The following is a 25,277-nucleotide window of genomic DNA, read 5'->3' on the forward strand; positions in this document are numbered from 1 at the left end:
CCCAGGGTGGGGCAGCTCCGTCCAGAGCCCCAAGAGGCCCTAAGGTGTGCTGGGCTACATGGGATGAAATGTGCGCTCGGATGCTGGAAGCAAGCCTGCCCACCAGAGGCAGGAAAGGGCTGCTGAGGTAGGCTGGGGCTGGCCCTGCAGGACTCCGTGTGTGTGCTGAAGTCCGACAGGTGCCATTGCATTGCAGGGTCTTAAATAGGTTGAAATGCATGCGAGGGGCAGAGGCACGTCTGTTTTTTTTTTTTTTTTTTAATTTTTTTTTTATTTATTTGTCAGAGAGAAGGAGAGAGAGAGAGAGTACACAGGCAGGCAGAGGTGGAGAGAGAAGCAGGCTCCCCGCCGAGCAAGGAGACCATGCGGGACTCGATCCCAGGACCCTGGGATCATGACCCGAGCTGAAGGCAGCGGCTTAACCCACTGAGCCACCCAGGCGTCCCGGCACGTCTGTTTTAGAAAGAGCCCTTGGGTGGATCAAGACAAATGGAGGGGAGACTAGTGACAAGACTCAGGAAGTGGCCCAGGCAGGAGCTGAAGGCAGTACCGAAAAGGCCGAAGTCAAGGGCGTTTCAGAAGGAACACACGATACCGAGGAGGGAAAGGACCCTTCAGTGGGCTGGGAGGCAAACCTAAGATGGAGGAGTTTCCATCCCAATTCTTGTGATGGCAGAGGGAGAAGAGGAAAAGTCCCTCCAACCTTCCTGAGCAGTTTTAGATCCAGAGTCACTTCCATACTTCCAAAACATGAAGCAGCCTTGGTAGCGGTTGGATATAGGAAGGCTGAGTTATTGTGGTTCTCTTATTGAAAATGGGTTTGGGGCCAAGATCAAGGTCAAGAGAACCTAGTCTTTAATGCCAAATCAAACAAGATGCCAGTGAAGGCAGATTCCAGGACTATACCCCCCTGATGTAGGCATTAGCCAAGAGACTGGGGTCAATAATTGCAACTCAGTTTAAATCAGTCGGGCACCTTGAAGAGCCCAGATGTGAAGGGAATTGCAGTCCTTAAGGTGAGCACACACCTCTTCCCCCAGAGAAAGCACCATCTCTCAGAGAAATACCTAAGGTTGAGAACGTTATTAACTGACCTGTCCCCCACTCCACCATGAAACATGTTTCCTGAAACCTAAAAAAAAGTTCACTGTTGAGGAGACATGGAGAAATGACCATAACAGGTGAGGTTTTGGGTTTTGTTTTGTTTTTTTAATATATCTTTATTTCTCAAACTCAAAGCTTTATTTCATCAACTTCTAATATAGTTTGCATTGACAAGTGATTTCACCTTCATCACATAAGAAGGTCAGTGACATCACACCAAAGAGGAAGCCTCACATATTGTAGGCATCACTAAGAAATTTGTATTTCAAAGGCAAATTGAGAATAACAAAATGTTTCCAATTCAGTCTAATGAGTATCTTACTTTTCATCTTTATTAATTTGGAAATGACTGGATAAATACTCTTAATTTTCCTAAAGCAGCTTTTTTTTTAATCCTTTGGGGGGGGGGGTGGAGACCAGATGACTTGAGTTTTAAAACACCCACATATCCATATTATTTAACGACTTCCTCTTTAGTGGACCATCTTCTCACCTTCCTATACAAACACACATGACAATTTTTACCAACTCTCACCAGCCTAGGCAAACCTCCAAGCATTTTCTTTAGCTTACACTTAAACTATTTTTGAAAAAGTGATAGGTAAACAAGATTGAAAACTCACCAAAACAAAACAAAAACAAAAACACATTTTCCTTCCTGATCCTCACCTTTAGGAGTCTCCACAAGTAATCCTGAAAAGTTGCCAGGTCTTTTAAAACCCATCCTCCCTTGGTCCTCTGAAAGTAATTGACTAAACTGCGACATCCTGGTCTCTGCCAGATTAAGGATCGGACTCCAACCCTGGCAAACGGGAGTCCTTCTCCTTACAGAATCCAACCAAAGGGTTCTCCTTCAGAGAGAGCCCCAGTCTGATACCCAGGAAATCATGGCCCTGGGGAGCTACAGGGTCTCTTCCCACAGATGGATAACTAGAAATATATCTGAGCCCAGAATCTAGGAGCATCCCGAAACCAGGCAGCAGTACCAGCAAGTTCACTAGAAAGAAGGTATTCCAAAACTGAGGAAGTCGCTCTCGAGTGGCACCATTTCCCAAAATTAACAAAGAAGTGCTAGTTAAAATCCCAACCTACCATGAAGGGAAGGAGCTAGTGCTTTAAGGGAGGCAGAAGGATGAGCAGATTCGGGGCACTGTGATTATTAATGCGATATGATTATTAATATGTCACCACAAACATGGGTTTATACACAGCTTGCAGTGACTCAAATCCCTGGGGGAAAAAAATCAGGTGGGGGGCACAGAGGGGAGAACTCGAACATCAAACCACATCTGTCAGCACACAGCAGGGCCCCAGCATCTTTCCTCCCCAATTCTCCCCAGCTGCCAGGTGCTCCCAGGTGTGGGCCGCACCCCAGCCCACATGGACTAAGCAGGAACCCTCTTTTGGAAGGTGTCTGTGTAGAGAGTTTAGTTTTCAGAGCTGAAGTTGAGTGAGGAATCGTGTCTTACTGCCAAAGTAAAATGTAAGGGTGAGACTGAAGCCTAAGGCCAGGAATTCAGGCTGTGCCTTTCTGCCAACACAAGGGGAAACGGTACTGTTTTAATCTCACTGCTGCTCAAATGGATTCCAAGAAGCAGGCCAGGAAAACAAGCTGCATACTTGCAGAAAGCATTAGAGAACTTCAGAGTCCTGAAGCAAATGAGACTGCTTAGATTTGTATTAGAATTTGTACTTGAACTTTAGTGCCCTTGACCACTGCCAAGTTTCATGTTACTCAACACACAAAAAAGAGGAACCACAGGTCTCAGTACCAGTTCAGGGGACCTGGTGCTTGTGTGAGCAGCATGAAAGGCAGGTTTCAGCTGGAATTTCCAAACACCTGAAATTCAAGGTTATCCAATCTATTCTGAGGCCAGCGAAGGCCTTGCCGAGCAGGTAGAGACACCACTGGACCAGGGTGATGTTTTAAAAGCTCAGCTTTGGTCAGTGCAGCTTTTTACCCTGATGTGGTAGAACATTCTAGAACACGTGTCGACTTTCAAACTCCCAAATGGCAGGGCTGACTAAGAACTTCAGGTGAACAGATTGCACTAAGATGGTCATGGTGCAATGGTGGTAAAGAACTGGTGCAGCGGGTATGGGGTTGACTGGAATTTCTAACCATTTCTGGGCTTCCCTTCATCCTCAGAGGACAACTAGTAACAGCAAAAGGAAAAAAGAAACAAAAAACAAACAAACAAAAATATATATATATAAGCAGAAAAAACTCCAAGGGCAAAGTGGAAATTTAATTACTTGATGTGGTTCTGATTCTATCTTCATCTGGAGCCTCATCACCCTGATCCTCAAGCCTTCTAGTAGGAGCAATACTGACTTCTGTTAGCAAGGGCTTATGTTGGTGGCTTCATGACATCTCAAAGTTTTGGTTACTCAGATCTGTCATATTTGCACAAAGATGTTGCCCTTAGACCACAATGGCAGCCTTTTAATGTTATGGATGAGTACATAGTTTTTCAACTTAGGGTTCATTCTTCATTCCCCCCTTTTAACCCTGAAGCATGCTGGGCACCCCCCTCAGTATGGAACTAGCCTAGACTCAAAGCCAGAGCATTCAAATGTAACTACGGTTCACAGGCAAACCGGAGCCGGTCACTTACACACAAAAGTGGTTTCTATTCACCTAACATAGCACAACACGGATACCAGCTGGACCCTGAGGTTCAGTCATGCCCTATCTGCTTTTAAGAGGACCAAGACCTCACATTCCCAAAAAAACCCTGAAAATACCACCTTCAGAAAAAGGGAAACCACTTGTTTTCTGCTAAGCCTTTCTTTTTTAAGGTATCTTCATTGCGTAAAGCAAGGAAAAAGGAAAGCAATCACTCAGGGCTTGGGGTTTTTCTGGCCATGGGAGAAAGGAAAAAATCAGGAGCATGGATTTGATGAAATCACTTTACAGACCAAGCTGGCTGGCCATACTGAGTTCCTTTGTCCTCAATGCCCTAGAGCGATGCCTCCTAAGAGATCCCAGAAAAGTTTCAAAACACAAAAAATTCCTTATCTGAATGACTGGGAAAGCAGTAGCCTAGAACTCTCCCATTTACCAAGCTTGCTTCGGACTGGAGATTAACACTGTTTTCCTTCTAAAGTGCACAACAGACACAAGTATGGTCAAGTCTACCAGAATAAGGAAGACCATTCTCCATTTACTTCATTCTTCCCCAAATCCCCCAGAATTAATCATTCAAGGAGCCCTGGCAGCTCCAGTGCATACCAAGCCCAAATGAGCCCTAACCCTCCACCTCGCACACAGCACAGGGATAGCGGGTTCAATTCTAAAGCAATTGTGAGCCAGAGAACTCTGCCCACAGCAGCAGGTCATTCCACAGGTCATTCCTTTCTACTGAAAATCCTTAATTCATCTGCAGCCCAAAAACAGCCTGGAGAAGAAATCACTATTTTTTGAAAAAAGAATAAAAACAAACAAAAAAGAATCAGCCACGGTACTCCAGAAAAACAGCTTGTCATACTGGGAATGTGACCAAAACAGGTTTCCAATTAAAACATGGGAAGACCCTCTCACATCAGCTACTACTAGGACTCTAGACTCAGCACAATCCTTAGTCTTAGGAAGAGCAAAACTAAAGTGATGAGCTGCTAAGGGAAGGGGGGGGGGAATGTCATTCAATAAGAATTCCTTAAAGAAAAAAAAAAACCTGAACATTCACGTTTCCTATTTACAATCACCCCCCTCCCCCCACCCCACTGCCACCACCACAATTCTGTTTTAACATTATGTTCCACATTTTATTTTGTTTTCAAGTTACATTTCAAGCAAAGGTCATTTTTTTTCCTCAGCAATATCTTACGATTCCTCGTGAGAGCACAGCATCTAAACCATAAACCACTGTCAACCAGATCTCGATTTTCCAGCTACCAGCTTTGGTTTGTTCAGGAAAGAAACCCTCAGCTCTGCTAACAGGGGATAAACATAAGCAATTCAGTCCCTTGAACAAAAATGAAGTCACGAGACCACTCTCATGTCCACGATTTGCTGCCTGGCTAAAATCGGTACAAGAAAATAGACTGCAACCACAACTCTCATACAACAGCTGAGAATCCCGTGTGAGGGCCAACAGAGCCTACTCTAGACTTGAGAGAGAAGAGACACTGCCCTAGCTTTCTCCCAGATTCCATTAGCGCATGGATCTCCAATCTCCCCGTGCGGGTGTTGGGGACATGGCGTGTTAGTGTCTATCCTGGAAAGATGTGGAGAGGTCGTCCTTCCTATAGCATTTTCCAGAGTGGCACTGGAATAACGGGTCCCTTCAGGGTTGGCTCGTGATAGACTGTAGACCCATTCCAATGGTGCACAAAGAAAAAAAGAGCAGAATCAGAGCTGAGTTCCCCTTTAAAAGCCAAACACCTACGCCTAGGAGGAGGCTCCCTTCCCTGAGAGCCTTTGCCCTATTGGGGTTCCCACTGTGGAAACCCTCAGGTCTCAAGCTTAGCTACAGGGCAGCCAGGTAGGGTATGGCTGGCTGTAGGTGACTGGAGGGTGGGCCACGTAGTAGTTGTTGAAGTTGCCATCACTGACATAGGGAGCTGGCTGGTAGTAACAGGTGACGTTGGTGGCATTGGGGATGATGTTTTGTTCCGCCAGCACGCGCAAGGCCAGGAGGGAGATGAGGTTCAGGGTCTGCCTCCGCTCGTGCCCCATGAGGCACACGGTGCTCTCATTCACAACCCTGCGAAGGATCATGAGGTAGTCATACTTGCTCCTCTCTTCTTCAGCAAAGTGGTTTTGAAGGTAGGTCTCCAGCTTCCTTTGCTGTTCGAGGATGTCCGGGAAGTCGATGAAGAACCTGGAGCACATGTAACGCTCGAGAGTTTTGATCTCTTCCTGGTCCGTGGGCCGAAAGTCCCGCACGAGGAGGTTGCTGTACTTGAGCAGTCCCCCGCCCCTGATCTCTTCAGGGTTCTTGGTGGCAATCAGTCTGTTCTGCAGGTGGTCGAAGGCTTCCTCAAAGTCCCCGTACATGCTCTCCCCGATCACTGTGGGGTGGATGTGCTCAGAGATGGGGCTGCTGGAGCAGTCGTAGAAGAGGAGCAGGGAGTCCAGAATGATCTGAAAAGAGTCCACACTGAACTCGAACTGGCGCCGGATGGAGTCGACGAACTTGAGCTCCACGTTCCTGCCGTTCTTGTTGGAGAGGGAGATCAGGCTCCAGCGGTCCGTGTCTGTGCACACCTTCACCAGCTTCTGCACGTACGCCTCCTTCAGAGTGACTGGGCTGATTTTGAGCTTGTTCACGCCCTCTGGCAGGAAGTTCAGAAGGGAGCACAGCACCACGTCCCTGACCAGCTGAAATTCAGCCTCCGTGGGAAGAGCCACGTGAAAGATCAGGTCCAGGTCTTTGCAACCCAGGCCGTTGTCTTTGACTAGGACGTGGCCCGCCGCAGAGCCATTCAGCCGGACATCCTGCACTCTGATGCCTGCCTCCTCCAGCCGGCTGCGTACGGTCTGGACGATGTCTTTCAGCGTTATCTCCAAGGTTGGAAAGTTGCCTCGTCCATGGATGGGGACGACCTCGGTCAGGACCTCATGCAGCCGGCTCACCTGATCCCAGTTGAGCACGCTGAAGGACATGCAATCCCTGGTATTGTTGCTCTCCTCTGCCATCTTGGGGGGGCGTGCTTGCAGGGAAACTGAAAGTGAGGGGGTGAGAAACAGAGTTAGGACTCACTTGTACATGGCCAAGCAGCTCGAGGAACTCCGGGCAGATGCTCCAGGTTCTCTGACCATTTTCCCGCCCAAAGCGACAACGGGCGCCCATGGTTGGGTGCTGCTGTGAGGGGTACAGCTCACAGATGGGAGAGGCTTTGTGTATGGAGGGAGGACGACATACACAGAAACCCACCCTCTGCTTCGAAATTTTGTTTATGTGGGGCCGGCTTCTTTGTTTTGATTGTTTTGTCTGCAAGAGGATGGTTCGTGTGAAAGGAAGTACACAGATTTCTAAAACAAAGTAACCTACACACATTCCTCAATAGAAGGCCTAGCAGTCTGGCTAATTCCTGTTCTTCACAGAATTACCTCTCCTGCCTTTGCATGCCTACCTACATCTTGAACTGGCTGATACCTAAGCTACCACCCCAACAACCTGAACACAAGACACACACCCCATGCCCCCCTCCCAGGAAAAGACTTCCTTCACCCCATGAAGACAGGAAGATTCAGCTCTGGGCCACCACCACACTGAGGACAGGAAGTCAGATCAGTCCTGCTAGACCAGGTACACAGATATCTTGGTAGCAAGAACCCCATATCCTTTTCCCTCATGGGAGCAGTCAGTGCTGTAACCAGCACCTCCAGTATCCAGAGTGGGATACCAGGGAGCTGTCTGGATGATAGGATTCCTGGCAACACAGGCGTGGGTCAGTTCTGTGGTGCAACAGCTCTGCCAGCAAAGAGGGCCCTCCATGGGACATGGAAAACTTCCTCAGGGCAGTGGGATCTTTTCACTGTATTTTGAAATCTAGTACACCTCAAGGCTAGCTAAGGAGAATCAAGAGAGCTCTCAGTACTAGGAGAAAAACATCCTGTCTCACACTTCACTTGCTAGAACCATAGCTACCAAAGTAATTTTCAACCAAGTGATACGTTTCAGAGAATAAAATACAACAGATCCCTGGAAATCCTAATGTGTAAAAACAAACACTGCCGTATTAGAAAGTCAAGGTGCTTGTGGGTCCACGTGGGTCAAACATGAGCTAGACAGACGTTAAGAGCCGAAATAAAATGTCAAGGTGCTATCCTCACACTTTGGTGTGAGCACAGAGTCTCGCCATTAGCCTTCCTGAGTGGCTAGGCACACACAAAACCCATCTCAACCACTGCTGCAGTTTCACTGTTTGGAAATCGCTGCCCTTGAACACACACCCCCCATCACCGTCCTGCGGTTCCAACTCGGGTTTTAAGCTTTGCACTGCTCCCAGAGATCCTCGCCTGACATAATTGTTCACAGTGATGGTGATGGTTGTCAGTCAGTGTTGGGGGGCACCACAGGACATCCCCAGACAAGCTTTCCAGGAGCTGGCAGTTAAGAAAGTGGATGAGAACACAATGTAGCAATAAAAGGCAGTGTGTGGTACAAAGAAAATGGAATATAAAAGGTAGAAGAAAGGAGTGTCCCTTGATTAGGGTGAACAAGAAGGCAACAGAAGAGTTCACTTATGGGGAGGGGGCATAAGCTGACACAAAGGCAACATGAGCTCTGGGCTGGGATTGAGGGCCAGAAGGCAAAGTGCAACCAAGACTTAGCAAATTGTCCAGTCTGGCCATCAGGTACCTCTCAAGCAAGAACACAGGCTCCCTTTAGGGAGGTTGAAGGGATGAATATGCTTGGCCAGCAACAGGAAGGGTGGTCACATGATCCCAGTAGGCTCTAGGAAGACCAATCTTGGGCTGAGCCCTCCCATGCTTGCTACGGAAGAATGCTTGCCAAGGGGCAGATAAGTTTCCTTTCAAACCTGTTTGGACAGTGTTAAAAAGCTCTAGGCTCTCTAGATCATTCTACCAAAGCATGCCTAGGGTAAGGATAACAAGGAAAATTTGTGGCAGAATACTTTATGCTCACTGTGGCTAGCATTTGGCTTCAAGTCAGACTTAGAACATCTTTTTAATGTGCTCTATGTACATTTGGTTCTTTGTAGGCCCTTTTATGATCAGCATACAGTACACTGTGCCTATTACACAGGGCACTGCACAATTAAGTCCAAATGACTGCAAAGAGGTATGGCTCTAGCTTTGTCTTGAGATACAGCTAAACTATCTCTGATTCTGTGACACAGCTTTCTACCAGGCGTGTTGATCTCCCCATAAGAACACAACCTTCTCTCCCTGTGTACCACCTGACATCATGCTAACAAGTCTCATATCTACAATACTGGTGTGAGAAGTCACAGTGACAGAGCAGTAGCAATTGAATCAATACTTGGAAGAGAAAGAACAATTAATTTTAGGAGTATCTCTCGGAAGAACCTCAATAATGTTGCAGAAGAAAATAACTATAGGGATGACTTTTGACTCATATCTTTTCTTTCTTTCTTTCTTTTTTTTAAAGGAGTTGTGAGAGGGGTGCCTGGGTGGCTCAGTGGGTTAAGTCTCTGCCTTCAGCTCCGGTCATGATCTCAGGGTCCTGAGACCACTGGGCTCTCTGCTCTCTGCTTCCCCCTCTCTCTCTGCCTGCCTCTCTGCCTACTTGTGCTCTCTCTCTCTCTCTGTCAAATAAATAAATAAAATCTTTTTAAAAAATAAAGGAGTTGTGAGGGAAAAATAAAAAGTTTTAAAATTAAAGTCAGAACTATTCCCACCTTTAGATCAGTAGTTCTTAGAGGAGGAACGTTTAATACCAGTGAGAATGTGATGGAAGCTATCATTCCTTCTCCAGGGATGGAGTGGGGTGAGAAGATGACAAGAGCATGAGACCTTTCATATATTTTCGAATCTCTAAACTTGTAGTAGGTTCAAAGTTAGAATCTGTTTTAGATTGAAAATCTGTAAGGTTCATATGGGAGGAGGGGCAGGAATGGCCAGAAAAGTTACGAGAAATAAGAATGATGTACATATTAGCCCCATAAGAGATATTATGAAGCCAAAATAATTGAAACAGCATGGTATTGGTACAAAAAGACAGACTGTTGGAACAGAATTTTTGAAATCTAGAAATAGAATCTAATACATGGGGAATTTTCTATATAATAATGGGGGCTTTTCAAAATAGTAGAGACAAAAAGTTTAGACATGTAGATAGTGATCTACATTTAAAAAAATAAACAAGGTGGCTCCTTGTCTTGTGCCAAACTAAGATCTAGATGGACGAATTAAAGACTTAAGCATAAGAGGAAAAACCCTAAGAGTTCTGGGGAAACATGGAATTTATATACACAAATGAAGAGCAGGCAGACTTTTCTGAACCACATAAAACATAAAAGTCAAACTTTGGATACAGAAAAATAAAAATATCTACATGGTAAAAATACCATAAAGAAGGCAGAAAGGCAACGCTAGGAAACTATTTGCAGCATGAGGCAAAGTACTTATCTAATAATGAAGAATGAGCTCCTACAAGTCAGAAAGACCAGCACCCCAACAGAAGAAGGGGAAAAATATATGAACAGTGACTCAGATACATAACACATTCAACCTTACCTTAAGGGATGGGCATATTAAAATTTCACCGAATCATTCTTACCTATCAGAATGGCAGTGATCAAGAAGCAGACACCCGTTGGCACACTGCCTGTGGGTTCTCTCTAAAGAACAGTGTAGGACTCTCAATTTTAAGTGAATGTACTCTTTATATCAATTCTACTTTGAAGAAGTCTACTTCTGATTTTATCCTCCAGGTATACTTGCAAGTATGCACAAGTCACTGGAGAATTATTTGTAAAGCTATAGAGTCATCAGTGGAAGGTGAATGACTTAATGCATGTGTACAACAGTATACAATTGCATGGAGTTGTCCCAAAGAAGGGAGGCAGCTCTCTATCTGTAAGAATGGGAAATGTTAGTTGAGATTTATTCAGAGAAAACCAACACTGCTTGTGTAAAAGCACAAGCCCATGCTTGTACATTTATACAGATTTCTGGAAGGAAACACAAGTACTTCGACCTATACCAAATACCCCCTCTCTAGACTGGGAGACGGGACAAAGGAAACTTATACTATCCTTTTTGAATTGAGAACCTATATGCATATTAACTGAAAATAGTTAAAATCTTATGAAACATGTCTGAAAACCTCTCCCCCACAAGCCTTCTAACTCATCTGCTGCCTTATTTAGTTCTTTCAATGCCTTTCCTAATCACTCCCCCCCAACTCTTTGTCCCCAAATCAAATAAACACAGAAGCTTCCCCTCTGAGACTTCAATGTAGATCTCTAGGGGGCAGGTGGGGAGGAGGGACTGGTCCCTGTTTTTCCCCTAGAATGGCTTTTGGTCAAGTTTCTACTTCTCTACTGTTCAATAGAATATGTCCAATGTTTGTCAAAAATCCTCCAGACTTTGAAAATAATGGATAATCTGTCTAATCTAGACCCTATGTTTGTTATCCCAAAGTGGTTTTCTGTAGGTTTATAGGAATGGCTATTTCTCAGTTCAGACATATGGTAGTGACCCTCGTAGTGCTGTTATATTGATTACTGGCTACAGTTGCAAGAAACTTAATAAATGCAGTCAGCACTTTCCCAGGAACCTAGGATGCCTGTGATTGTCCTTCTGACAATCATATGAACAATGGAGTTCACTTTTAGAAAAAAGTAGCTCATATAAAAGCATGTTGTAGAACATGACAAATGAGAAATCTGTGGTGTAGTTCTTAATTCTTCCAGTTTACTATGCCTTAGATACGGAAGAGCCCAAGCTACTGAAGGCTCAAATTTAGGCTGGGTTCATAGTCAGCGCTTAGCCCATTAGAAGGGTCCAAAATAAGTTACTGATGATGATTACAAAGGAATTCTTTGTTCTCTCTCGCCCATCCAAACAATTCCAAATATCAAAAGTACATATTTTTTTTAGTGACTCCAACAAACACTGGTATTGCTAGAATAAATCCAAGTCATAGGCCCTGAGGGCTTAGATAACACACCAGAGCTTAGTGTAACAGTTGGAGTTTTAATTAACCACTTGAGATCAACAACGTTATAATCTGCATATAAAAGAATCCTGTGAAACGCATTCTCAACTCAAGAAAGGCCCAGGTTAAAGACAAATTCTAGTTAGCAGAAGTAACAAAATGATGACTAGAAAACAAAATTAATGTGAAGCCTGGTAAACTCAAACTAGTGTTTGCTTTTCCTTTAACTGCCTGAGAAGCGGATTCATTTTATTTTGCACAGCAGAAACTGGGCAAGGTAGGAACAAGGATTTCTCACTGATTTGGAAATTCAGGCACCATTTTACAAGCGAGGAGGACCGTCTGTCTACTCAGTTCAAGTACTTAATCTCCTAAAAAGTTGGACTCATGATGACTAACCACTGCAGGTGCCCCCTGATTTCCCTTTTCTTCTATCATCTGGCCTCAGCAGAAGGCTAGAATGTGCACATTGAAAGAAAACAGGTTTGCAGGAATGGCAGAAAAAGGGAGAGGAAAAGACTGACCAAGCCCAAAGAAGAATAAACCATGCTCCCTAAGGACAAGTTCATATCTAACTTACCTTTGATTCCCATGGCCTGGGACCGAGGCCCTCAAAGGCAGGTTGATCTGAAAATCTATGATTAAGCCCTAACGGAAAAGAAAATAGAAAAAAAAAAAAAAAGAAAGAAAGAAAAAGAAAAAGAAAGAGAAACCTATTTCTAGTCCTGCTTCTTAGCTTGTCTAGAGCCCAGAAATAAGAGTGACAGAGGCTATGAAAGCATGAGGAGACTCAAGGTGGGCCAGCTGGACAGAGAGGCAGGCAGACAAGCTGGAGATGAGCGTGAAGAGCGCAAGTAATACTTCTGGGTCTTAAGGTCAAGGGCTTAGGTCAGATCAACACTGATTCCTATTTGTTCCAGGTATTAGACATAGACACTGTTCAAAGAGTTCTCAGTACCTGTGGAAATGTCCACCTGCGAAGTTAAGGACAATGTGTATGTAAGTCTGTGGTATTTTCACAAGAAAGCTCTAGAAGCTACTGTCCCAGAGCTTTCATGGAAATGCTGAGGTGTGAACGGAGGCTCTCAGCTATGGCAGCCCTCCATCCCCTCCAGAGACAACTGAGCACCACCCTCTTCCTCTGACCCTGCTGGGGTTTAAGAATACAAAAGAAACTCGAACACATTTCAACATTCCTTTGATGACATTTCCTTTTACGGTTACTGGATGTTACCTCAAAAGCCTGGACCTTCCTAGGAACACTTCTGAGGCTCAAGGTAAGAGACCCAGCTGTGGGCAATGGACTAAGCCGGGTGACAGACTACAGGTGGTGTGTAGCCACAACAAAGACACTTGCTGTCCCTAGCTCCGGGCTGACAGGGCACCCACGCACCTGAGGCAGGCATCTTCCAAACAAACTCTTCCCCTTCCAGTATACCACAGAGGGCATTTTCAGGGGAAAAAAAAAAACTACATGTAGCATATAAAAACCTAGAGAGTTTAAGCAGAAGTGAAGGAGGGTGGCACACATACCATACTCTTCTAGCCTACCAATTCTTTCAGCAACCCAGGTGGATGAGAACCACAACTCTGGGCCTTACTATTCCTGTAAAATGAAGGCGCAGATGTGTGTGCAAAAGAAAGGGTATATAGCATAAGCCCCTTCATTTCAATTCTCATTTCATCCTCACAAGTACTCTGAGGAAGCTACAACTGTCCCTTTTGCACAAATTAAGGAATGAGGATCAGAAAAGATTAAGTGAATTGACCCCCGGATCCTCAACTCTGGAGCCAATTTCAAACACTTGGAACTGGCAACAGTTCCCACCGAACTCGCTCGGCCACTGGCAGGGTGGGAGGAGGGGAGAGGGCAGAGGCTCCTGTCACAACCCACAAGTGCCCTGAGATCACCAGTTCTTGCTGCAACGACAGTGATCTCCTCAAAAACAGAGACCGTATTTGTCCTATCCAGAAAAGGAGAAAGTTACCCCTGTAACAGTGACACTTTATCCCCACCACATACATGGAGAGCAGCAAAGCTTGAACCAATCTCCCTTCACGGCCCACGTTAGAGAAGATTCCAGCTGAGCAAAGGACAAGAGTCAGCGTTCATCCTCGAGGACGCCCAAGGTGTTTTTAGAGGTGCCTCTCAGAGAAGCACCAGAAAAGGCAATTCATTGCCCACAGTGTGGGAAATCCTATTTCTCAATGGGGAGGCACATCGGCTGTTTCATAATATAAACATCTTACCAACACTATCTACTCAGAAACCAATGCCTGCCTACCTCAGAAGCTCCAGCAGGTGCCAGCAGGTTCCTAGGCCTCCAGGCCCTCTTCCTGAGAGGACAGACCAAATGTGACTCAAGGTCTAGCCAGGGGCCCTAACATGAACCACCAAACTCTATCTGATCCAGCTTTACCTGGATCAACCAACGCTACTATTATCCCTGCTTGACAGGAAAGGGGACTGGGGAACAAAGAGGTTGTTAACTGTCCAAGGATGCCCTGCTGGGAAGTGGCACAAATGGGACTGAAGGGCTTTCTAGGGGGTGGATAGTTTGGGTGCAACTGTTGGGGTGGGCGTGGGGCTTGGAAGAGAAGCTAGCTGCTCTGGTAGTCGTAAAAAGTAGCCAGCAATAAAGTGGAGGGAAAGAGGTGAAAGATAAGGTTTTTTATAGGATGGCGGGATAGGAAGGCAGGTGGCTAGATGCGCTAAGGCCCCCAAGTGAGGCAGGCTAGATGGCAGGTGCCGGAAGCAAGGCAGAAGCAGTCCCAAGCGTGAGTACCTCACAGCTGTTAGCACAGAGACCCTCCCCCTCGGGATTATCATGCCTTTGAGGATCCATAGTTTGATCTGGCTGGAATCCAGCAGAATGGAAGGTAATTTTGTACAGAAATGCTCATCATTACACTCAGGTTTGTTTTAAAAGAGCAAGGGCTGGAAGGTGAAGGCCCAGGTTGCTCCCTTGGATGGAGCCGCTGGATGCGAGCCAGGCTGCCAGGCAGTGGTTCTCAGAGAGTGCGGGGACAGCTGCGGGGATGCGCTCTGCTGGCTGGAAGATCAGCAGTGTTGATCTGCTGATAAAGCAACAGAACAGGACACTCTGCAGACAAGAAGGCAGCTTTCTAGATCCCAGAAACTGATAACCCAACCGGGGCTGCAGAAAGAAGGTAGGTAAGTTTGCAAGCAGGGATGGGCACCCCTCGGGTGAGCTCAAGAAAGGGAGCTGGAACAGAGCCGAACACAGGACCACCTGGCAGAGCCTGATGAACGTGCACGTGTTCAACCTGAGCCTGCACACCTGCCACCTTTCCGAGGGCACAGAGTTTGGCCCTTGAGATGCCTACGTCCTTGAGAAACAAGCCAGGCACCCAGGAGGACCGGGGACTTGATAAATGCAGCAGCAGACCAGTGGGCAGCAAGGAGAAAGACCGGGCTCCAATCTAGATGTGGCTTTCTGGAGAGAAGTCCTCCCTCCATCCTCGAATGCGTGGGGAAGGCCACGAGTTACAGAGGACCAGGGGCAGCCTGAGGAAGGCTCCGTCTGCCAGCGGCCAGCCCCTCGCCAGGGCCCAGCCCCCACGCCAGGGAGCAGGCCACTTTCTGGAGACTCCCCTGCCTTCAAATGCATGAAAATGGTGCAGATAACCGAGACACACATCTAACTTTCACGTGAATGTCCATGCGAGAGTTTGCATTAGCAGACAGCCCAGGGCAATAGAACCAGATTAAATAATGCCTTGTTTATTAAAAGGCCAGTAACATATATTGCATGTTAGCTTTTTCTAGAACACCCGCAAATATGCTCTGCCTCCATTCAAAGAAACAACAGCACAGTGCCGCAGAGCTCTGCCCAGAGAAGACAGTCCTGAGTCAGTGACACCAGAGATCCCACAGCTGGCCTGTTCCCACTCTCTGCTTGGGAACGTCCAGCTGGAGGTCTCAAGCTATTTTCTCAAGGTTATCAGGAGTGTCCCAGCCACTGATGCCCACATGCGCCACAGCCCCCAAACCTGGTGTGATTCCCATGGCAGCTGGGGTGCCACCATAGCTAAAGGAACGGGATACTCCGGACTGAAGCAGAAGCGGGCCACCAGAACCCAGGGCCGCCTGGCTTTGCAGCCAGCTTTGAGTTCGAGGGGCCCTCCCCAGTTCTCACTTCCCACGGATGCCCACAGACGGTCTTAATGGTTATCAGAGATTGGGCTCTGTCCGCAGACACCCGCCCTGCAAGAACTCCAAACAGAAAACACTTTCTCGTCTTTCAAAATAGGATGCTTGAGCAAGTGTGGCTGGAGAGATAACACTGGAAGAGCTCATGCTGGGGCTGCCAAACAGCATGAAACAGAATCAAAACACAGGCCCAGATGCCATAACGGGGCACCGCAGAAGTACACAGGCTTAAAGGAATACCCTGAAATCGTCACAAGTGTAAACATTAACCAGGTCACTACACGGGCATCTTTAGATGGAAGCTAAGCACAGAAGTCCTGATTTTTCCAGAGTGTCAGCAATATTAAGTGCTACATACACCACTTGAACTGGAAAGAATCCCTGTTGCAACTTGGCGCCCCACTTCCTCCTACGAAATGCCTCTTTCTAAATCAGAGATGTTACTGGTCTGACTCATGTAAAGAGATCGTCAGAGCCGGCCACCACCATTTTTGCGACTGACTAGACTGAGAAAAATGGAACAATTCCCAGGAGGCTGTTTACTGTAAGGGTGGCTAAGTTTCCGTACAGTCCACAGGGTCTAAGGGCTGCCGACCCCCAGGGTCTATCAAGGGTCACACACCACCTAACCCTCTAGCGTAGAACTTGGAGCAGGCATCAGATGTCCACAAGGCGGGCCTCAGCTTGCTGTCCCATCCCTAGCGGCATCCCTGGGCCTTATCAGGAAAGGGCCAAGCTCAAGTATAGCACTTATCACACTTGAGACACACACACACACCCCAGTCACATAAGTCTAAGCGTGAGCAGACCTCCATTTCTGGGAAGATGTTATTTATGCATAGTGCCATCCAGGTTTCAGGTCTGCATAGACCCAACCCTGTAGCTAGCACCAGACCTCCAGGTCTGAGCACAGCGAGAGCAGCCCGAGGGGCATATCACCAGGCTCAGCGGTCCCCTTCACATTTTATAAATGCTGTGAAGAATGGCCATTTGGGTGGCTGGGTGGCAGTGGGGGGTGGAGGGATGCACTGAAGTGAGGGAACAAGACCATGAGTTACCTATTTCTGTCCCTATTTCTGTACCAGCTGCGCCAGAGCAGCCAAGTCCCCTGTGTTTGGTATTTCTACATGTGTGGAGCTGTGCGGGTCACAGATATGGTCCTCTAAGAATAATTATCACGAAATTAGCATATGCCAAGTCATGCATTGCTGTCATTTGGCAGCTCACAGACACCTGTTACTTCAAAGTTCCTCCTTCTTGATTTTCAAATTTCAATTGTTGATATATTTTAATTGTTGATAAGTTGCTTGAGCCCTGGTCCCCTGCTGGTGTCAGATGATTTCATCTGCAATTCTTTGAAATTCTATTGCCTGGTGATTATGCTCTATGAAACTAGAGAAAAACGTAAGAGTGAGCACCAAACAAGGAATCAAATATCCTGTGTTTTAGTGGCAGGCCTGACTCACAGGGTGAATGCTTAGCAGTAAGGTGGTCACAATGACAGAATTTCCTTTCGTTCTTTCCGGTATCTGAGTGCCTACTATGTTCCCGTCGCTGTTCTAGGAGCTGATGACCCATCAGTAAGCAAGAGACAAAGACCTCTGCCCAGACTCATGCTCTCTTTCCATAACCTGCTGTCACTAACGCTTGCCTTCCATTCATGCAGAATCAGAACTGCAGAGTAAGCCACTGGGCAGCTGGTCTGGACCCGTGCTACTCAGTACTGTAGCCACAAGCTTCATATGGCCCTTAAGCACTCGACACTGGCCAAGTCCACACTGAGACCATGGAGATGTGCTGTGAACACGGAATACACTCTGGATTTCAAGAACTCAGTAGGAGGGGGAGAAAAGAAAAAGGGAAGTATCTCCTTAATCTTTTTGTTATATTGATTATATATGGAGAGGCTAACATTTGCTATGAGGGCTTAAATAAGATTATTAAAATGAGTTTCACCTGTTCATTTTTACTCTTCAATGGGATGACTGCTAGAAACTTAACTGGGACTCTCCTATTTATCCTGGATGGCACCAGTCCACTGGCCTTATAACAATGAGGAAACCGAAGCCTGAAGAGGTGGGGCGTATCCTCACAGCCCAAGATGGCCACAGAGGCAGGGAGGAGGAAAGTGAGAGATCAGGAGAGGCCTGGGACACTAGGTCCCAGCTGAGCAAGCCCAACCAGCGCCTGGACTCAGGGCACACACTCACTCTATGTCCAGTTCATCTCTCCACCTGGATTCTTCCTACCATGGCACCTGGCCACTGCCTCCATGTGAGAGCCGTGACTGGCCAAGACCACACAGGGTCCATTGGCTGCAGTGCCCACCTCCTTGGCCATAGGCACAAGTCAGGGATAAACAGGGTGTGTTTGGGGGTAGGGTGTAGACAGCCAGGTAAGGTGGAGGATGACCCTTTCTCCCACCCTCGGGTAAGGCTAAGCCAGGGGAGAGAACCACACGGCAACATGAGGGAGTGGATGCAGTTCAAGACTTGTGGATGATTTTCTTCTCAAAATGGGCCCACAGAGAGTGAATATGGAGACAGATATGGGACTTTGTGTGTTCATCCACTGGAAGATTTGAAAGTAGAAACAGAAAACAAGGTACACGGCAGAACTGAGAAGAGGTGGGTAATTAGGGGTGCCTGGGTGGCTCAGTGGGTTAAGCCTCTGCCTTCGGCTCAGGTCATGATCTCAAGGTCCTGGGATGGAGCCCCGCGTTGGGCTCTCTGTTCAGCGGGGAGCCTGCTTCCCCCCTTCCTTCTGTGTGCGTCTCTGCCTACTTGTGATATCTCACTCTCTATCGAATAAATAAAATTTTTAAAACAAAAAAAAAGATAGGTAATGAGATATGGGGGACCCACAGCTGGGGTGACCTCAGAAGGATCTAAAGCTGGGTCAAAACCTAGTCTGGTAAGGAAGGAAGAGCAGTGATTTGTGCCAACATTTGTGTATGAATTTTGTGAGGCAAAGGAAGGTGGTCAGGAAAACTTGTCCAGGGGAGGTGGAGAATGAAGAAAAGGTCTGAAGGGGACAGGTCCTGAAAAGAAGCTTGGCTTCTGGAGGGATGGGCAGATTCTGAGAGTTCTTCAGGTGGTGTTTAAGGGGTATGGGATGTGGTATTGGCCAGGTGCAGGAGAAGAGCCCCGTGCTGCTCTCATGGAGCTGCTGTCAACAGGCCCCTGAACCAGGTCAGTGATGGCAGTGGGAAACAAAAAGTGAAAAAGATAAAAGATCAGCAGAACCAGCAGCAGAGTGAACTGGAGAGAGAAAGGCTGAGCGAGCCATGTGAGGCTGGGGTTGGGGTGGAGGGGCAGGAAGAGCAGGATGGGGAACGCTGGAAGAGAGCAGAGCTGGAGCTGGGCTTAAGGAGCTTCAGCTGCTGGCCAATTTGCAGGCTCGGCCCCTCGGCTCTAGACCTACCAAACGGAGGCCACCATTTAGAAAAAGGCCCAGAAACCAGCCGGCATCTTAGGCTGGGAGCTTCCCAGCCAAAAAGCTCCCAGGCTTTAAGCCCACCAGAATGATTCCACCTAAAGGAGACTTCCCTTGCTCAGAGGACTGGCAGCTGAAGCCAGCAGAGAACTGTATCCAATTCACAGGAGCACCTTCTGTGCCCCAGGCCCTGCTCTGGGCGCCAGGGATTCAGCAGGGAGCACCGAGCCCTGCCTTCCTGGGGCTCACAGGAAGACTAAGACAAACAAGCAAAACCCGAGTGCCCGCACGTTAGGAAGCTGTCCCGGCTCCAGAGTGCTTCCATGGGCCTTTTTACATACCACTCACTGCCTTGGCCTCCTCGGCACCTGGCACCAACCGCTGCCTAGGAAGCACTTAACTACTGACTCAATCACAGTCCTCCAAGAAGTCAATACTTGATGCAGCTTAGTGACCAAAAGGCTCCGCCAATACTAAAATATCTCCAACATGGAGTGACTTAACATCAGCAATTACTTCTTCATATTCTTCTTTCCCTGCTGTTCCAAGAAGTTCTGCAAACAGTTCTAGGGCAGCCTAGAGGGGCCCAGCTGTACAAAATCTATTGATTCTAAACAGTTCATAAGGCTCTTTCCTACATAGCTGGGTTATGCAAAGAGGCTTCATCTAAACCACTTAAATTCCAAATATGAGCTTCTTTCTAATGCATGCAGTGAAAGGATCAAAAGGCTTGTGACCAGAAGTCTGGGAAGCATCATAAGAGATCAGCTCTACTGCCGGACCCAACTGGCTTGTTTAAACACATAAGCTGCCTCATCATAATATAGCTTATGCCAGATTGCCGGGCCACGGCCAAAACACCAGGAGGGCACAATACATTTTTCTGTATTGCCCTGTGTACGTCAGTGACATCACAAAAAAGGCAACGGGCCTTATCTAACGAGAATAATGTTTCATCCCAAGTAACCGCTCAGATTCTGCCTTTCTTCCCTTTAACCCCTAAACACAAAGAGTAACGCACACAGCCCAGAGATCTGGCATGAGACCAAGAAACTCAAACAACAACCCAAGTCTAGCTTAAATTCATGCAAGTAGGTTTGAGCTTCCACAACTTCTCTTAGGAACACAAAAAAGTTTACCACTCAGAGCTCTTGGCTTGTCATTCTCTGGTGACCTGCCCCAGGCGCACAATAGATCAGAGATGAAAGATGAAGACAAGGTACTACTACTTACTTGAGCAGTTTAGAAAATGACATGGTTTTTTAACTTTGTAGCAAATGCGTCCGATTACCAGCACTGGGAGAACAAGGGCACCACAGTCCACTCTGCATTATCTTTATGGCTAAGCAGTTCCTTGGATTTTCAGAAGTATGAGGACTTCTCTGTTCTTTGATGGGTAATGCAAGATGTGTGCAATTTGCCCTGGCCTTGAACACTGGGGGCTGTAGGCTAAGTGGGGCATACTGGGAAATGCAGGGGTGAGGGGTTCTATAACCCAGGATGGGATCTCCGTGGGCTGCTGTACTCATAGCACAGGCGAGCAAACCAAGGAGGGAGATCCGCTGGTGGTCGGCTAAGTCACACTCCATCTGACAAATAGGCAAGATCCACACCCTTACCTTCAGAGATACCCCAACTTAATCTCTGGATGCAAGGGAGGTATTGTGGAAGAAACCCCACATAGAGAGTACAGCAGTAATCTTTAGGTACAGACACTGTCATGAAATGAGGGACTTTTGTTTTGGGTAACAATTTAGAGGCCTCCTGGCTAAAAGGAGGAAAAAAAAAGTGTTGTTTTTTTTTTAACTTCACTTTCACATTATGTTACTGAGACTCGCCCTACAGCTACCTGAACAATTATATATAATGTACCAAACCTTCCCTCTAAAAAAGTCCTTATGAGTATAAATGTAGTCTAAAGACATGGATATACCTTAAGACACAAGGTTTCAGTTATCTCAAGTAAAAGCTTGACTCCAGAGATATTAAGTTTTCCATCTTCACAAACAAGAATGTCAAAGGACAGAACCCCTGCTGGTCCAGCCAGACTGCCTCCCTGAAAGCGAAGAGAAAAGTCAGCATTCTCTAGTCCCCACCCACCCCCTTCCATGCAGGGTCTCATGTGTGGGTCTCACCCCCTCAATAATACCTTTGGGGATTTAAGACACAGCACAGTTCTTGGTAAGCGCTCCTACTCTCTTCCCCCCACCCCACACACCCAAGCAGCCCCAGGCTGCCTGGCTTGCTTCCTTGTGGGCTTCCTTGCCAAGTTACTCCTGTGGAAATGTTAGTGTAGCCAACAATGGCCACTCTCATCCTCCACCCCTCCCCACCCCCTTGAAGGGCAGCTAGGCCAAGCCAGGAGTCTACTTTAGAAGAATTTAATAATCTTTACTTTATTTCCTGGGGAGGTTCAGGTTCCTGACCCATCTACCAAATATCCTGAATACCAACTGTCACAATACCGATGATTACAACAGTCTTGATAAACGCTGACTGTAATAAGAGAACTGTAAAGCACTCCGTGGCTTGCATGTTACAACTCCATTAAAAAAAAACAAAAGTTTAAAAGGTAGCCGGTTGCTACCTAAGACAGGGACTTAGCCCTGCAGAAGCCTTTTTTCCAGGAAAAAAGGCGGGAAGAGGACTGATCTGATCCCTCCCGCAAGGTCCAGCCTTATCTATCAGTTGGTTCTAGTCGGGATGGGTGAGCTCTCCTTCTCCAGAGAAACTCCGGAAGTCCTCCCTTACTTGAGGTAGTGCAGTTTTGTTTTCTCTCCTATCTGCGCCCTGTGGTTAGGGGTACAGGCTACCAACCTGTACCGGTCAGGTTCGTCACCCTCCTCCGCCTCCCCTCCCACCTCTGAGATGTAGGGCAGCCACCCGCGGCACCGTTAGCCCAGCCAACTCACTGTCAAGGCTTTTAGTCTACACGGTAAGCCAGTTTCATTCCTAAAGGGGGAGGAACCGGGCACTGTATTCCCAAGAAGTTTCCAAGAGCAGCGCAGCGCGCGGAAGTCACTCGCTTGGACCACTTTGCTGCTTACGGTGTTCACAGCCTAGAGTGAGTCTACAGAAAGTTGGGGATCCCCGCCCTGACCTCGAAACCCAGGGCTTGGCGCCGAGCCGAGGAAGCGCCCCTCCCCTCCCCGGCCTTATAGGCGCCCCTGACCGCTGCGTCTCCAACTGCGCCTCCCGAAACCGCCTCATTCGAATTCGGGCTCGGCTGGCCTGCTGAGATGTGCGTGTCCGCGGGAGCACAACCAAGGAAGAGGCGGCGGGAGCGCCGTCAGACCGGGAAGGGACCGAAGGCCCCCATCACTCGCTCTTCGGCCGCCCCGCCCGCGCCGGCCAGCGCGCAGCCCCGCGGGACGCGCGGAGCAGGAACTCGCCCAAGTTTGCCAAGCCCCAGCCGAAGTCTCTGGAAAGTTGTAGCTCCCTCTCGGGGCGTCTCGCCTGGCCCTCGGGGGCGGGGGATGCGTGTGGGGGTGTCGCTGCTGGAAGGGAAGAGAGCACCGCGGCCCGGCACCTGTCCGTACCTCCCCTCTGGCTCCCCACCCGGCTCTGAGAGGACTTGAGCTCCGCTCGGCTGGGACAGACCCCCGAAGGCGGACCGCGCGGCTCTCTGGGGCCGCCGCATCCTAGCACCTTCAGGAGAGGGGGCCGAGGACTCACCTGGAAGGCGGAAGAGGAGAGGACAGAGGCGGGTCCTTGGCGTGGGCAGCCCCCGGCAGGAGCGGGACGGTCACTACAGCCCCCAGGCAGCGGCACCGAGTGAGCGGTCCCGCCGCCGCCCCCTCCGTTCTTATACGGCTATGACCACGCCCCCAACCCCCCCCCGCCCCAAGCCTTCCCTCCCAGGGGAGCGAGGGGCGGGGTGGGGCGGAGCCAGCGCCCCCGGGATCCTTCCGCCTGGGCGCTGACGGCGAGGGCAGGGCAAAAGGTTCCCTCTGATTGGCTCCTCCGGTGAATGGTTGCCGAGAGACGAGTAAACCTTCCGCGGCGGGAAGGGGCGGGGGTGCTCAAGAAGGTAGCACTGCGCAGGCGCAACAGAGAGGGGCTGGGTTGACACCACCCCCCATCCCCCCTCCCCGCGCCAACTTCGGAGTTACTGGGACTCTACTTTCCGCTATGCTCTTCTGCCATTGCAATCATAAAACTCTTCTTCCCAAGCTCTTGCCATCTCCGTCCAGCTTCCTCGCAGGCCTGCTTTTTTTCTTTTGCTTCTCTGGAGATTTTCGCGTTGGTTCTCTTCGGGACTGGGGAATGAAACCCCGACACCTACCTCCGGCGTGTGTTTCGAAGTCTGAAAAAAACTTATGGTTTCTGAGCCAAGGGAGCCTTCCTCTTTCCCCCTGGAGGCCATCGGGGAGAGGGCCAGCGCAGTTGGTTCTCTGCCTGCAGTTACCACCTGTGTGCGGTTAGTGGGACTGCGGGCCTCAAGGAGTCCGTCGCCAAGGCGGGCACCCGCGATAGCTTCAGCCCCGCTTGAAATGGAAATGTCGCGTATGTTATATAACATGCAAGCGGGGCTTGGACACCACCCACTCGTCCCATAGCAAGAGGCTTAGAGTCCAGGTTCTAAACGCAGATCAATCTGGGTTGGGATCTCAACTCGCCACCTATCTGTAAGGCCTTGGGCAATGAACTTAACCAATCCTCCATAAATCTCTTTCTCACCTGTATGACAAGACTAAAGATAGAGCAGCTTTCTAGGCTTGTATATGTACTAAATAGGAACATGGAAGCTAATAGTGCAGTGTCTGATGCAAAGTGTGTGTTAAGTGTTGTTCATATCAAATAGTAGCTGTTGTTATTTATCAAAAACATTTATGGAGGCGCCTGGGTGGCTCAGTGGGTTAAAGCCTCTGCCTTCGGCTCAGGTCATGATCCCGGGGTCCTGGAATCGAGCCCCGCATCAGGCTCTCTGCTCGGCAGGGAGCCTGCTTCCTCCTCTCTCTCTCTGCCTGCCTCTCTGCCTACTTGTGATCTCTATCTGTCAAGTAAATTAATAAAATCTAAAAAAAAAAAAATTATGGAGCTTGTACTGGGTGGTGGAGACAAAGGTTACCTCCCAGATGCAGTATTTCCCTATTCCTCTCCTTGCATCCCAGCCTGAAATAACAGTTTCTGCCAAGATCTCAAGAGCTCTCTGGGGGAGGGGGAAGTCTCCTGGAACGTTGATGAGATAGGATTTCAGTATGCCTGCTTGTAGGGCTAGTCACAGTAATTCTATTGTTGGACATGAAATCAGGATAGATGGACTGATTTTTTCTCACTTTTTGAGGTATAAATTCAGTAGCATGCACAAAGCTGGTGTGTACACAATGATGACTTTCTACATATGTGTACACCCATGTTCCTGCCAACCAGCTGAAGATGTAGAACACCTCCAGCTTCCTCATGCCCCTTTGCACTCAGTGTCCCTCAAGGGTAAACATTATTCCAACCTCGGTCGTTATATATTAATTTTCCAGGGTTTGAACTTGATGTAGATGAATTACATGCATGTGCATTTTTGTATCTGGCTTCTTTCACTTAAGAGTGTATCTATAATATTCATCCATTCTGTTGCATGTAACAATGGCTCATTCTTTTCCATTGTATATTATTTAATTATGTAAATATTCAACAATTTACATACTCATTCTACTAGTGGATGTTAGAGTTACATAAAGTTTTTGTCTATCCTCAAATGGATAAAGAAGATGTGGTCCATATATACAATGGAACTCAGCCATCAGAAAAGATGAATACCCACCATTTGCATCAACATGGATGGAACTGGAGGAGATTATGCTGAGTGAAATAAGTCAAGCGGAAAAAGTCAATTATCATACAGTTTCACTTATTTGTGGAACATAAGGAATAGCATGGAGGAGATTAGGAGAAGGAAGGGAAAAATGAAGGGGGGTTAGAAATCAGAGGGGAAGTGGAACCATGAGAGACTATGGACACTGGGA

General features: G+C 47.8%; 1 protein-coding gene across 2 annotated transcripts; it reads right to left on the reverse strand.

Annotated features, from left to right (window-relative positions):
* Positions 1–1,195: 1,195 nt before the first annotated feature.
* On the reverse strand, positions 1,196–25,022 carry TENT5C (terminal nucleotidyltransferase 5C). 2 transcript variants are annotated; one of them, XM_046018689.1, is made up of 2 exons: positions 22,990–25,022; positions 1,196–6,774 (listed from the first exon to the last, which is right to left on the reverse strand). In XM_046018689.1, exon 2 carries the CDS (start codon positions 6,746–6,748, stop codon positions 5,573–5,575), a length of 1,176 nt encoding a protein of 391 aa, XP_045874645.1. In that variant the 5' UTR covers positions 6,749–6,774; positions 22,990–25,022; the 3' UTR covers positions 1,196–5,572. The 2 variants fall into 2 exon arrangements, with proteins under 2 accessions (XP_045874645.1, XP_045874656.1); XM_046018700.1 differs by lacking the exon at positions 22,990–25,022 and adding an exon at positions 21,248–21,370.
* Positions 25,023–25,277: the final 255 nt, after the last annotated feature.

The sequence above is a fragment of the Meles meles genome, chromosome 1, assembly GCF_922984935.1.
Source record: "Meles meles chromosome 1, mMelMel3.1 paternal haplotype, whole genome shotgun sequence".
In the NCBI taxonomy this organism is placed as follows: Eukaryota; Metazoa; Chordata; class Mammalia; order Carnivora; family Mustelidae; genus Meles; species Meles meles.